We start from the raw sequence: 14,905 nt of genomic DNA on the forward strand, positions 1-14,905 counted from the left end.
TCACTAAAACTGGGCCGTCTGGGTGTTTCCTCCCCAGCCTGATAGCCACTGAACTTCTGGCACTCCTGCCTGGGAAGAGGTTAGGCTGCTGGCGGGTTACATAGCCTCTCTCCTTTCTCATGTCTCATGCTCAGCTAGGGCTAGTCTTTTGGCCAGGAAACCATTTAACACTGTTTGTTGTTCAAAATACAACTATTTAGTTCACATTTCTCTCTTAATCGTGAATATTCAAATAGGATAGCTTGAACTGAAAAAAGGCACGTATTGCTTTTCTGACATTCTCTTTGAAAATTATTTCCCGTCATAAATGATTAAGTCTTGAATAGTATGTAGAGAAGATAGATAATAACTTTGAAATAATCAGTCAAGTAGTCTTTGTTTTATTTATTCTGCTATAAGAAGATTAGGCAATGGGGGGAAATAGGATCACTTCCCTTGCAAGTCTCTACAGGTTGCCTGGCAGTACGGTCGTCCTACTAAATGGAAACAAAATGAAGGGTAAAATGTAACAAGGCCGAATCCTTCACTGGAAGGAATGGAAGGAGCCATTCAGTCACTGATAAGGATCATACACTGGGATGTTGTCATTATTGATGCCAGATTATCCCCATCTCATACCTGGCGAAGATTGAGTTTATGGCTCATCTACCAGATCTCAAATCTCAGGCATTTTCTATTGTGTGGTGGAGTTTTATTTCTGTTATTCATTTCCTTTCACTTTGTACTGACTTACTGCTTTTTCTTCGTGTGCGTTTTGAATATTGAGAATGTTAGTGACTCAAAAAAATATTGCTTCTGTCAGTTGCTAGCACAGTGGTGCTGCACATCAGTGGTTTTTCTCTCATTTCACTTCTTTCCTGGGAGACAGAATGCTGGTGTCATTGTTTTGTTCCAATCTTTGCTGTTCTCACATATATAATATTTCAAGTACAATTACATCTTTTTTGCCTACCAGCTCATATTATACAAATCTGGAAACAACACTGAAGAAGACTAGGTTTGACTAGTTTTTTAGTGTAAAAAAAAAATGATGTGTCTTTTTAAAATGTATTATAGGAAAATATTTATTTTTATAGGAAAATATTTAAAGCAATATCTTTATTTCTCTTTGCTTATTTAAAACAAAGATAATAAGCATGCAAAGACATCACAAAGTCAGTGTCTACTTCTCAGAAATAAAATAGAGAAATGTGTCTGTTTGTGTTCTAAGACACCAGTGGGAAAACTTTAGCTATACCCTGTAGCCAACTCAAATATTATTCCAATTTTTCCTAGAGAAAAACTCACATAGGCAGGGAGGATGTGTGGAGAATAGAACAGTTGAGTGATTTGAAATCAGTAGAGATTGTGTCAAATGTCCAAATCTCCTTCCATTTAGCTGTGGTCTTGGGCAGGAATCTAAATTTTCTTGAATTTAGTTTTCTTATCCGTAAAACTGAGCTTATTCTAAATTCTTTCCCAGGGTTTTTCTAGGAATAAGAGAATGTGTACCTGCCAGCACTGGTTTCAATGTCTGTGAGTATCTACTCTGTGTGAGGCACCACATGTTGGGGATACACAGAGACATGAGACACAGGGCTTGTGTTAACTCATACCCAGCCTCATGTGATCAAGCAAATGCATCTACAATACAGTGCTGTATGCTAAGTTCTAAGATAGAAAAAATATACCTTGAGAAACGGAGAGGGATACCCTATGTAGCCATCAGTGATAACTTGTTGGAAAGGTGACATCCAGGCTCCCTACTGAAGGACAAGCAACATAAGCGTGTTGAAGTCATATCTGTAGAACAGTCTATATAATAAAAATCTAGAGGCCGATGGGAAGTGCTTGTAGGTTAATATTGGGAAAGATTGGGATGGGGCAGGCAAAAGGGCCAACCCCTGGTTTTCTTGGCCGCCCTGCGACTCATTTGTTGTGAATCGGCAGCCCTTCCATGATGAGAAAGGGTCATCATCTCTGCCGTCTAAATCTTCCTCTGGTTGGTACTATTTCAAAGCTCGGATTAATCATCTTCCTTCTGGGAATCCTACTTGGCCCTATGGAAATGCATGGCCTTATCAAAATGTGAAAAGAAGAAGCTCTATCAATCACTCATGAATGACTAATATCACAGAAGCATAGAAACTACAGAAGCATGTGGTTTCAACCTCTCTTCAGAACACTCAGGGAGGGAGAAAAGGAAATAAAGGGTTTTCATCACCTTGACGGTGGAGCCTGTAAGGCTTATCTAGTATTCTGAGCATCATGTGAAGGCAAAACAAACACAAAGCTCAAATTAACAATCCACTAAAATACATATCTACCAGAAACTGAGTAGGGAAAAATCTATAAAATGTGCAATTATGCATTGTCCATACATATGCTCAGGCACAAACCTTCTAATACAAAATAATTCACTTTGGTGCTAGAACAGTCTTCCTGACTGCAGATGTCTGGTGATACAGAGGTAACAGTTATAATCTAGATGAAGCTCCTCCAACTGAAATTAAATAGCGCCGCTCACCACTTTTTAAGTGGGAAAACAGACACAAAGGAACTAAATTCTCTTCCTCTCAGAAGCCGCTGAGAAGAAAATCAAAGCGAAATAAGAACCAGACAACATGAGCTCCTTGCATTGTGAAGAAAACAAAAATAGTTCAGAAAAAGCCAAATAGAAGTGACCTTTGGGTTAAAAACCAGAGGAGTAAAGCTTTCTACATTTTGAGTTTATGTTTCAATATTAAAGAGGCAAGAACAATATAAGTAGACTGTCTTAAAGGCCATGGTTTATTGTCGGCAGTATTCGTGTCAAACATATATCTTGGTTTTAAAGCAAGGCGAGAGTAAACAATGTTGATTGCTCATTTGCAGCATATAGAAGAGGCAGTAGGATGACATAGGCTAAACTGCTTTGAATTGTTATTAGTGGCAATATTTTTAGAATTAGTTTTGGAAGGCACAAGTATAAAAGAGAGGAAATTCTATTTTTTTTAACTCTTCTCAAAGAAAAATGTGTGAAAAGAGTCATTAATTTGCTAAAGGTATTAAGACAAGGGTCTAATTCATTCTAATAAGTATGACCTAACCAGGTTGCTAATAGAGCCTTTACTAAATTAAATCCTCTCAGTGGCTTTGGAAATGATTTGGCCTGTTTCCCCCTCCCCACTCCCACCTCTTCATGAATGAAATAAGGGGAAGGAAGCAAATAGGCAAAGCCCACAGAACTTTCTCTATTCATGGAAGAATTCAGGAGTCCTCCCAGGACACGGTTTCCCTTTGCGTGGTTTTAGTCACCTAAGGTCAACCATTGACTGGAAGTAGATGTCTTCTTTCTGACATGTCACTAGAAGGTCATTACTAGCCTAACACTAAGTCTCAATGCCTACGTCATTCACCTCACTTCATCTCATCACCCAGGCATTTTATCATCTCCCATCATCACAAGAAGAAGAAGGGTGAGGACAATGTAAGAAGCTCTTTGGGAAGAAAGAGACCACATCCACATGAGTTTTATTACAGTACGTTGTTATAGGTGTTCTGTTTTATCATTAGTTATTGCTGTTAATCTCTTACTACACCTAATTTATAAATTAAATTTTATTACAGGTATGTCTGAATGGGAAAAAAGGATTATATATGTTACACACACACACTATTCACTGTTTCCGGCATCCATTGGCAGTCTTGGAATTTAACCCCCACAGATAAAGGGGGGCTACTATAGATACTGAAGAATGATGGAGAGCCACTAATCTGGTAGAGAGGAAATGTAATCATAGGATTCGAAGCATATTTGTCATATGTGTGATTGCTTTTGTCCAGACCTGGTTGAATGCATAGATCCTGTACAGAGCCCCTCACTGGGGAGCATCCTTTAGATGATCCGCTGATGTGAGTGTCCCAAACAGTGACTCCTGGACACACCCTGCTCACTCCTGGCCTTTGTTTTTTCTTTTTGTTTATACTGCTACAACCAGCACACAGAATGTATTCCTTATGAGCCACACACAAGATAATAAGGACTGATAGAATGTGTTCTGTTGCCCAAAGGCACCTGCTATCCATTGGATGCAAGAGTTCAAATTGGAAGTCTCACCCTGAAAGGAAGATCCTGAGATAAGAGGGGCATGCTTTATTAGTTCGATATCATTATCCTGATGATGTCCCCCAATTTTGAAAGCATTGGGAGAATATCGATACCCGGGGGCCACTTCCCAACTGCTGTGCATGTATATTCTAAAAAACTGATAATATGTTAATTTACAACGATGATAACAATGTTTGCTATTGTTATTTATTACCTATCATCATGTGGATCTGAAGGTGGCTACATCAGTGATTAAATAACTTGTGAGATAATTTTTTTGGAAACTGAAAATTGTTATTGAATACTCACTCTTGGTTTAACAAGTCATCCCAACGTAGAGGCAATGAGCATTTTAAGTTTAAAAGAAGCAGAATAATATGTTCAATAAATATGATTCAATATTTTATTCATTCCTTTGGAAAATATTCTTTGAGAGTTGAACATGTGTGCAGTACTATGTTAGAGAAATGCCTTGAGATTGTGTGAAGAATTCTATTTTAACGTGAATACGTCAGATTTGGTACAAATCATTCACATAAATTCTCCACCTTCTTGGCAGAGAGGTGAAGAATATTAAGGCCTCTCTTGGAATAAAATTAGCAAATATCAAAAGGGTAATTAAACATTTAATCTCCAAAACATAAAATTGGCATATATTCTCGAATGGCTTGGAAATAAATATTCAACTTATAAAAACTTGGAGAAGTAGTTCTTCCCAGATATCCTGGTTATTTTTAATATTATTTAATAGAAAGTCTGTCCATGCACAGAAGAACAAGTGTGGACCAGTAAGAATCTGCAGTGTTCCATTAAGACAAAAACCAAGGCATTCTGATCAATCCTGGCTACAAGGTCAGGTACTGGGAGACGATCTAGTCCAAGAGTCCAAGTTTCTCAAGACAGAAGTGAGGTAACTGGGACAATTAAGTAAAGAGAGGAGGCGGTCCTAGATCTCCCCCAAGGCAGAAGGGAAACCTACTTTCTCTAATTCTGCACCAAGAAATCTACAAAGATATATTTATTCTGTACATCTTCTCAAAGTAAATATTTATTTAATTATCTTTCTTTGTTAGTACAGATGTGGTTTTCCCACTCCATATGTCCTAAACTTTATAGGACAAGTACCAAATAGCATGGGTTTCAATATTTCATGTAAAGGAAAATTATAAAGAATGTATTAAAAATATTATAAATCTCTGAATTGATTTTTCACAATGTCCTACTCTTTTACACAATCGGCTATTAATAGTGTGATGAAAGAGAATGTTAGAGAATTAATAACCCAGGCCCATTTCAAAGATAGTAGCAGTGGTTACTGGAATAGCACTGTTCATTCTACCCCATTATTTTCTCAGTGGCACATTTTTTTAAAAGATTTATGTATTTACTTGAGAGAGGAGGAGCAGAGGGATTGAAAATCTTCAAGTACACTCCATGCTGAGCGTGGAGGTCGATGCTGGGCTTGATGTGAGGCTCGATCCCACAACTGTGAGATCATGACCTAATCTGAAACCAAGACTTGGATGCTTAACAGATTGAACCACCCAGGCACCCTTCAGTGGCACATTTTAAGATATTTGCTACAAACACAGCAATCTAGCAGCTTCCTAAAAATAATTAACTAAAAACTGCTCACTTCAAATGCCCCAAATCTGAAAACTCCCTTTTCCAATTAATTCTACAAAAATCCATCATCTGTCACACTATAACCAAAGAGCCTGTAAACACAGTATTTTTACAAAGATACTGAACTCTTGGGACTTACCTGTACTTCTAAGTGTATTAAACAAACTCTGTTTAAAATACATGATAGGTAGACTGGTTACATTTTGAAAAGCATTTCCTAAAGTGAAAATGTGTTCTGCTGGACTCAAAGATCCATTGCATGGCCAAGAGGGTCTCTCTGATTCCCCCAGGGAAGATCCCAGAACACAATGTTTGTCCAGAGGGTTTTATTGTGAAAATGTGTGTATGTATGTGTTCATAGCACATACTAACATCACACATCTTGTGAAACAGTGTTCTAGGGGAAATTCTACAAAACCCAACATAGATTTCTTTGGGGAACACAAAAGAAGGTATTAAAATTCCAACATTATAAAATATGATGCCACAGCAAAAACACAGCGATATTATTTGCAAATTAAAAAGGCATGTCTAAACAAATTTATGAGCCATTCCCTGGTGACTCTGCTTTCAACATTCTATCATTTTTTAACAAGTGTCAAGGATACAAATGTATCCTGTATTGCACATTGAATTTTTTAAAGCTCCCACTAAAGCCAAAATTTTGATTTATATTTGTGAATTAAAGTAAAAAGAATAAATTAAAACTTACAATGTTAGTTAGATGAGAACTCTCATCCAACTGGAAAAGTGAATACAGAAACCTACTGATGACTTTAGAGAAAATCACTTAAAATCTGATTTTTAAAAACAGAATTTCTTAGGTAACGGAGGAAAAATATTTTTTATTCTCCCTAATGTCCAGAACAATTATTTTTGGCTTTTCTGAGGATCATAAAGTTAATAAATAAGTATTATATTGGACTCTTTTAAGATCTAGTTCAAATCATATAAAGGTAATCAGAACAAAATAACGCAAATCACTGGCATAAACTCATTTGAAATGAAAGGAATTTGAAGAGAAAAGACTTGGGGAATATTTAAGTTAATGTAAGCAGCAGTCTGGTTATGCAAAACTTATTAAAATTATTTAAAATGTTATTTTTAAATCTTTCAATTATTATGATTTTTTTTTTCTTAGATGATGATAGGGGAAATCCATACACACGTTGGTAAATATGCAAATTCTAGCAATCACTCTACAGGGAGATCTTGTTTTTTTTTTTTTTTTTTAAGATTTTATTTATTTATTCATGAGAGACACACAGAGAGAGGCAGAGACACAGGCAGAGGGAGAAGCAGGCTCCCTGCAGGGAGCCGGATGGGGAACTCCATCTCTGAGCCTAAAGTAGAGGCTCAATTCCTGAGCCAGCCAGGTGTCCCAGGAGGTCTTGCATTTGTTAAGACAAATGTATTCACTTGCTTTGAAATACTAATATCTACACTCTTGTTTTTGGAAGTTGAGGGCAATTGGTGGGAAAGAAAGTAATATTTATTACAACAAATATTGTGTAGATTATTTCACTTAATCTTCATAACAGCTCTGCTAAAGTATGTAAGTGATTCCATTTTAAAATATAAATAAGGGGCCCGTACCTTCAAGATCACTCTGGAATAATTATTATAGAATTCTTGCACTGTCAAAGTTCCTGGTTTGGATGAGATGTTGTATAGTGAACATAGAATTTACGAAATGGAGATGCAAAAAGATTTATAAGTGACGGATACTATGCTCATCCTTGGTTGATTCCATATTGGAATCTAGTTACACATGAATTCAAGTCATTCTCTCTTCACTGCTCAGCACTGCATCAGAGCCGACGAAGTCAGCAGGGGTTTTTTGGAGAGTAATTCAAAGATGAAGAACTATGGCCAGTCCAAAGAGGAATGGCAAATATTCTAAAGTGCTACATTGGAAAATCAATCCTCTAGATTATTCTGCTCTCAAGGATCTCCTCTTTAAGGGCAAATTCTCCTAGAAAAAGTAACATTTATGACTAATGAATTCACACCAATGCTCGTTGAGTAGGAAAAGGAGATTAAGAGAAACAGTAAGTGGTAGAGGCTGGAGGAGAGAAAGAGGGGAAATAGTGGAGTGGAATCTGCCAACATGGACAGAAGTTCAACAATCCGGGGGCGCCTGGATGGCTCAGTTGGTTAAGCATCTGCCTTAAGCTCAGGTCATGATCCCAGGGTCCTGGGATAGAGCCCAGCAATGGGCTTCCTGTTCATTGAGGAGTAGGCTTCTCCCTCTGTTCACTCCCCTCTCCCAGCCCCCCCTCAAATAAATAAAATCTTCCAAAAAAAAAAAAAAAGTCCAACAATTGTGAACTCAGTCTATTTAATAATTTAGGCCTTGATGTTACAGCCTAAGGGAAGAGCTTCCTAATAAAGGCTAAGAATATTCTGGCAGGCATTGTTTCCAGGAGAGGGCAGTATGGAACAGGAATGAATGGGTCGGGTACTGGAGAGAGCAGAAAAGCACCAGTAGAAGGCATTACTGGCAAAATGAGGCCTCCCAGAAGCATTGTGGTCACTTTCCCAACTCAGAGTGTATCAGTTACAGTTTAATTAGTAGTGACATATCCTTTTAGCATTTAAAGCAGAACAGGGAAGAAAAGAAAGTAAAAGAAGAAATGGTATTTTACAAATGTAATTCAGGGACAGGAGAATTGAGGGTGCAATAAAGAGAAGTTTCTTTTCCAGAAGCAGGGAAGACCTCTGAGGAGCCATGAGGTAGATTATTTGCGGAGCGACTCAGGAGCCTCAAAGAGGTGTTGGAACATGTGTAAGCACGGACGTCTAAGTAGAGGAGGTCGGGATTTTGCTAATTACTAAAGCTCCCTCTTGGCCAACAGGAGGCAGAAAATGATGAAGGCAATGATTTGACCAAGCCAAGTTCTCCAGGCATGGCGGCAATTATTAACTTCAGCGGTGTCTTTTAAGGGAAGGTAAAGACCGTAGTTCTTTTTAAGATACACGTGTGGACATTAAGAGATCTGTTCCAGCAGCCTTTCCAGATGTCTATTATACACATATTCCTCCCAGAAGTGATTATCAATTATGTGGCTTACAAATGCAATCTGTTCTCCCTGCTGGAAGAAATAAAGGATAAATATCCTCAAAACACCACCCCCACCACACCTCTCTGCCCTTTGGTTTAATAGAGAAGATGACAGGTTCCTAAAATGGAAGGAATATCCAGGAAGCAAATCTAAAAGGAAGTCTCTGAAGAGCAGAGTGTATTGTAGGATCTCCTGAGGAAAAGGAAGTGATAAGAAGGTGGAAAGAAAGAAAAGTATTCAAGATCCTTATCACTCAAGAAACTCTGAGCTTTCATGACTGAGTTGCTCTGGCCATAGAGGCATGAATCAAACTTGGCTTATATCTTCCAGCTCTTTTTAGGTTCATTCTTTGGGCTAATTCCAGTGCAGCACCAATGTCGCCTCATCTGGCAAAATCGAGCATGAAGATCTCTAATCTGTGGTCACTGGAGGGAGAAGAGGACCAGGAGACAGAATGGCTGTCCCCCTGGGGCAGTAGAAAGAGGATGATTTCTACAAAGGCGAGTGAACTGGATTGTTGAAAGTCTGGCAGAAGAAATGACCTGGCATTGCTAACTTGACATTCTATCTAACAAGATTGTTGTGAAGATCAAGGGACATTTACAACATTTTGTAATCTGCAAAATACTATGTAAATGTAAGGTAGTGTTTTCCTCCTATGAGGCTCTCAAAGATTTTGTATCTTTGCTAATGTTCAGATAGATTAACCCATTTAATTGCTATGGACGTGGAATGACACAAGACTGGGACACCTGTAGCAAATTAAGAACTGGGAGAGAGAGATCCAGATGACCGATCACAGGGGATTGGTATTTTTATAAAACAAACAAGCAAAAACCTAAAACGTAGAGCAATAGTAGGTTCCAAAGGACATAGTACAATGACATGTGGAGTTTCCATTTCCCCCCAGTTTTGTCATAAACTGGCCCCTGCCATCAAGGTTGTAGTAGATGGATTTGTACTGTGGGGACCCAAAAACTAAACTCATTTTTTTTTCGCATACATGTCAATCTGTCATCTGAATGTATATTTGCATTATACTCTGACTTTCTATGTTTTCAAAACCTCAATCTCTCCAAAATGTATTTGAGGAAAATCATTTAAATAAATGATAAAACTTGAAGTAATGTTAATCAACATAATGCTCAACTGAATTTGTTCTTTTCCGTATTTGTATAATTGCTAAATTATGTTATTTCATCCTTCTCTATTGGTATATGATCTTCTTGCTCTCAGACGCTTATATAGTGTATGCATTACATGATTCTTGCCAATAGTGAAGAAAATATATGCCCACCAACATATATATTTATATAGGTATATAGATATAAATATATAAATGTCTATAAATATATATGAAAGATATATATATCTTATATAATATATATCTTTTTATTATAGTTTTATAAAATAAAATAAATAAAATAAAATAAAATAAAATAAAATAAAATAAAATAAATTCTTTGGAATTCTCTGCCGCATGTATCTGCCTTTGAAGTGTGTAATATTTTACACTAACAAAAGAATCTATTCTTAATCAACATGAATTATTAGCCATTTATACTTTAGTATGAATTTCAGTCAACCTGGCTTCTCTCCAAAGAGCATTTGCGTATGAACTTTATAAGAGAAAAATAAAGTTCTGTTTATTATGAAGATGACCATATGTAGTTTTTTTTTTCCTTTTTTTGAAAGGAAATAACCCTCCTCTCTGATGCTTGCTACCTTGGCCCATACTGAGGTCATCAACTAGGGTTGAGGCTAGCCCTGCACGGGGTGTCCTGCATGTACCTTCAGAACTAGTGCAGCATGAGGAGTACAGATATAACCAGTTGTGTGACAGTCCTAAACAGGTAGATAGGACATGATGGATTAGGGGAGGAAGTTATATGCAAATATACACAATATGCCACTGATAAGAAAAGGGGTCTTTGGGAGCCAAAAAGTAACTAAAGCCACAGAATAACGAATGTTGATACGAATCAGCCAATGTTGATAAAATGGGCAAGAAGCAAGTGTAAATCTAAACTTACATCCCTGCGAACTACTGCACCATACCTTCATCCTAATGCATGACAATGTATCATATCAATAGTCAAACGGAGATAAGCTTTTAGTCAAACAACTAGAAAACCATAAATTTTGTTTATAGTCTTTTGCTTTTGAAATAGCTTTCTTTAAAAAAAGAAATAACTTTCTTTTTTGGAAATACACTGTACCTATAGATCTTTGTATATAAATACGTAGGAATATACATTTACATTCTATAAATTATTGAGAAACCTATTATAAAGAAAGTGAAGACATTCTTCAATTCTCACCCTCTGGTTAAAAAATAAAGTTAACTTTTACAAGTTTAATTTCAGATACATTACTCTATATATATGAGTAGATAAATAGGTAAATAGCTCTAAATAATTCAAAGTGGCATCTTGTACTATCTTAAAACAGACAAAAAAAGACTTTAATATAACTACTTGAATAAGAACAACCACACACACACAGACACACACACACACACACACAAAAACAAAACTTTTGGTTTCTTCGCAAGAGATGGTTTCCTTGAGAAAGCAAAGGCAAGATAAATTTGCATTCAAAGTTACAGTGTCTAGTGGCCCCCTCTTCTGAAATGCTGGGGAAAAGTCGTACATCTTTTAATTCCCACAATTTGGTATTTTTAGATTCTTGCATCTATAAAATTTATACTCTGTTCTACAACTGTAGTTCCTACATTGTTTACTTATGGTATATTTAAATGGATTCACTGTGTAGCACCAGGCATTTGACCAAGGGTTTCTTTCTTTCTTTCTTTATTATTTTACTTCAAGGATCTCATTGTTGATTACATTGTGTCATTTGTGTTCCCAAAGAGGTTATATGCTTGAGGTAACCTGACTTACCTAGATTCTCTGGGTATAAAATTCCCCATATTTCCCTATTAAACATTCTAAGGAAATAATATTTTGTGACTCTACTTCCTCTCATTCAAGTTGATCTCTCAATGCCAGGACACTTCCTTTAGGGAATATTGTATCTTCTTGACATCTAGGAACATACATGTTATTTCTTTTCTCTTACACAGTTTGTTCCAGATTTCCTAGTACTTGGCTGGCCCGCATCATAATTATTATTTGGTTATGGCCAATTTCTTGTTTCATGATTTTCTACCTATACATATTTTTTACTTGTTGTTTTTAGTGACTTATAGAAAATTAATGAATTAAAATTTTCATTACTTTGACATCTTTAAGCAAAAGTTTTGATAACCTATAGTAACTTACCAACTCTGTTATGACCATAACCTATTTTCATATAATGAAAAGAGCAGCCACAAAGACTCAGACAACAGACTGGTGGTTCCCAGAGGCAGGGGGTGGGAGTATCAAAAGTTCTCAATTTCCAGTTATACTATAAGTAAACCATTATAGCTAGCAATACTGTATTACATATTTGAAAGTTGCTAAGAGTAGATCTTAAGAGTCCACATCACACACACAAAAAAATTCTAATTATGCATGGTGAGACATGTTAACCAGACTTATTATGGTGATCATTTTGCGGTATATACATATATAAAATCATTATGCTGTGCCCCTGAAACTAAGAGGTTACATGCCAATCATACTGTATTTTTTTTAAAAAAAGGAAAATTGTGAAAATCTAGCAGCTAACTAATACTACTTTTAAATCAAAACAATATATATTTTAAGATTTGTTCTCCTCCACTTTTGCCTGTGTATCTGTCTTTCATCAAGTCTTTTTACTAATTAAAGTGTCTTCATACACCTGTGAATTTCTGTACATATTATTCTACCCTTTTCTTACCTATTTCTTCTCCTTTTTGGCCTTTCTGAATCTGATATCTCTTTCTCTCTTTTCACGTGTCATTTTTTAATTTCGTCCCCTCTTTCTTCTTTTTATCTCCCTCTTTGGCTTTTCTCATGGTCTCTTTCTTTTTCACCTTTGTTTCTTTTTTTTTTTTAAATAAATTTATTTTTTATTGGTGTTCAATTTACCAACATACAGAATAACACCCAGTGCTCATCCCGTCAAGTGCCCCCCTCAGTGCCCATCACCCACTCACCTTTGTTTCTTTATGCTTCTTTCCTCTCTCTCTCTCCTTTTCCTCCTTGCCTTGCTTCCTTCCTTATGTTTTTTTTTTTTTTTTTTCTTTAAGTTGGCCGTGTTGTGAGTTTAGTATTTCCTGTTTTACTGATTACAAATTATGGTCCTTGTGGGTTGATCCATATTTATCCAAGAAAATATTTTTCTTTTTTTTTTAAGAAAATATTTTTCTTTCCTAAGTTGTCATTCATTCTTATTCATATTAGTGTCCCTTTGAAGCAAGACAGTCTTAAATTTCTGGCCTTAATCCTTTTCTTTTATTCTCTATGGATTACTGTCTACTTTTAAATTATCATTTACTAATTAATATTGTAACTCTACAACCCCAAACTCAAATTTTAGTTGCAAATGTGTAACTATCTTTTACACACCTCAATAACAAAATTAAATTCTGGGCACTGGGGGCAGATATTAGCAAGGATAACTTTTTTTATCCTATATTTTCAATAGTTACTGTTTATCTAGTATTAAAAATAAAAAATAAATTAGTGAATATTTTTTCTTTAACTGTATACATATTTGAAATCAATTCATTGTAACTTTTTTCTAAGTGATTTTCCAACTACTATGAACTTCCTTAACACAGAATTTTTATATCATTTGGAATTATCATGTACAACTTCAAAAATTCTTCCTCTTTAATTTACTGTCTCTTACTTGCAACCCAAATTTTCCTTTATCACTCCCCTATAATGACTATAAAAGAGGTATAGTATCTATGAGGTGTCTGCTAATAGCTATTGCACAAGAAAATATATTTTAGAGATGCAGTTTTAAATATCACATGTTCTTATTTAACACATTTACTGACAAAGGAAATAAAAAGTGCCTTACCCCCTCGCTTGTTGATCTTGGCATAGCCAGGAGAATAGCTCCCAGACATGGAAGACGAGCTGCTGAAAGCTACATGGGGGAGTCCAGACACAAGTGGTTCATCACATTTTTCTGAAGAGAAAAGAAAAGAAAAGAGAGAGATTAAATATCTTAAAATAATGATGTGGATTTTAGTTAAAACAGTTGTTGAATACCGTACAAATATAACAATCTATGATAAATTTAGCAAATGATCAGAATTTAGACAATTCAAATGTGACAATTTAAACAAATGATTGTTAAGAGTTATTGCTATGACAACATGCTTTATGCTGATGGGCCTCAATGCAGACCTGCTCTCAAAGAATCATGAGGAAAGGTGGTGTTTCTTTTAACAAGCTTTGGAAAAGCTGGCATCCTCTGGAAATCTTCAGGGATTTATTCATTATGGGGTAGAGGATTAGAAAGGTTGATTAGAAACAACCTTGGAGATTGGAGGAAGGAAGGTTAGAAGGAATCCTACCAAAGCCTGAGAAATAGGTGTCAGTGAGGGAGAACAAGAATAATCATCACCCTGAAAGAGTCCTGCCATCTGCAAAATTAAGCAGGTACCATCATACTCAGCCAATCAACTGCCCGGGGAACCAGGTGATCCCTCAATTGCATTCTTCACTTGGCTTCTTCCATGGCCATTAATTTTTTGTGTTCCATCCTTCCTCAGTACTGCTTACTCCAATTCCTTTGATGGCTCTCTCTCATTTTCCTAATGTCTAAAGGTTCAAGTGTCCAGGACTCAACTCTTGGATCTCTTTGAGGTCCACATGTGCTCTCCGGGAAACCACAACGGGGCTTGTATGTTCGCATTCTGGAATATCCCAAATCCTTCCCCCATGCGTCACCTGGTCCCAGTGGCCACCAGGGATGGCTGTTAGGAAAGACTGCGTCCTCCCTTGTTTTTCTATTGTTCTGCCCACAGTAGCCAGGGGATAATTACACATATAAGTGGGCAAATAGCTCCTGTGCTCACAATATCCATCGGCTCCTGCTCTGAATCACTCAGAATAAAGTCTGAAGCCCTCCAGTGGCCCACAGTGGCCACCAGACTGGTCACATCTCTCTCTGGCACCCTTGTCCATTGCTGTCCACCTCTAGGGCCCTCTTCCTCTTATTGCAACAACAAGCCAACTCTTGCCATGGCCCTCAC

At 36.6% G+C, this 14,905-nt stretch overlaps 1 protein-coding gene across 1 annotated transcript in view; it reads right to left on the minus strand.

Annotated features, from left to right (window-relative positions):
* CNTNAP2 (contactin associated protein 2) overlaps positions 1 to 14,905 on the minus strand; it is a 2,034,882-nt gene that overhangs the window by 1,451,936 nt on the left and 568,041 nt on the right. Inside the window, exon 2 of the mRNA XM_038559273.1 lies at positions 13,723 to 13,833. Within this exon, the coding sequence (XP_038415201.1) occupies positions 13,723 to 13,833 (111 nt within the window). The remainder of the gene's footprint in view (positions 1 to 13,722; positions 13,834 to 14,905) is intronic.

Source organism: Canis lupus, chromosome 16 (assembly GCF_011100685.1).
Source record: "Canis lupus familiaris isolate Mischka breed German Shepherd chromosome 16, alternate assembly UU_Cfam_GSD_1.0, whole genome shotgun sequence".
Lineage (NCBI taxonomy): Eukaryota > Metazoa > Chordata > Mammalia > Carnivora > Canidae > Canis > Canis lupus.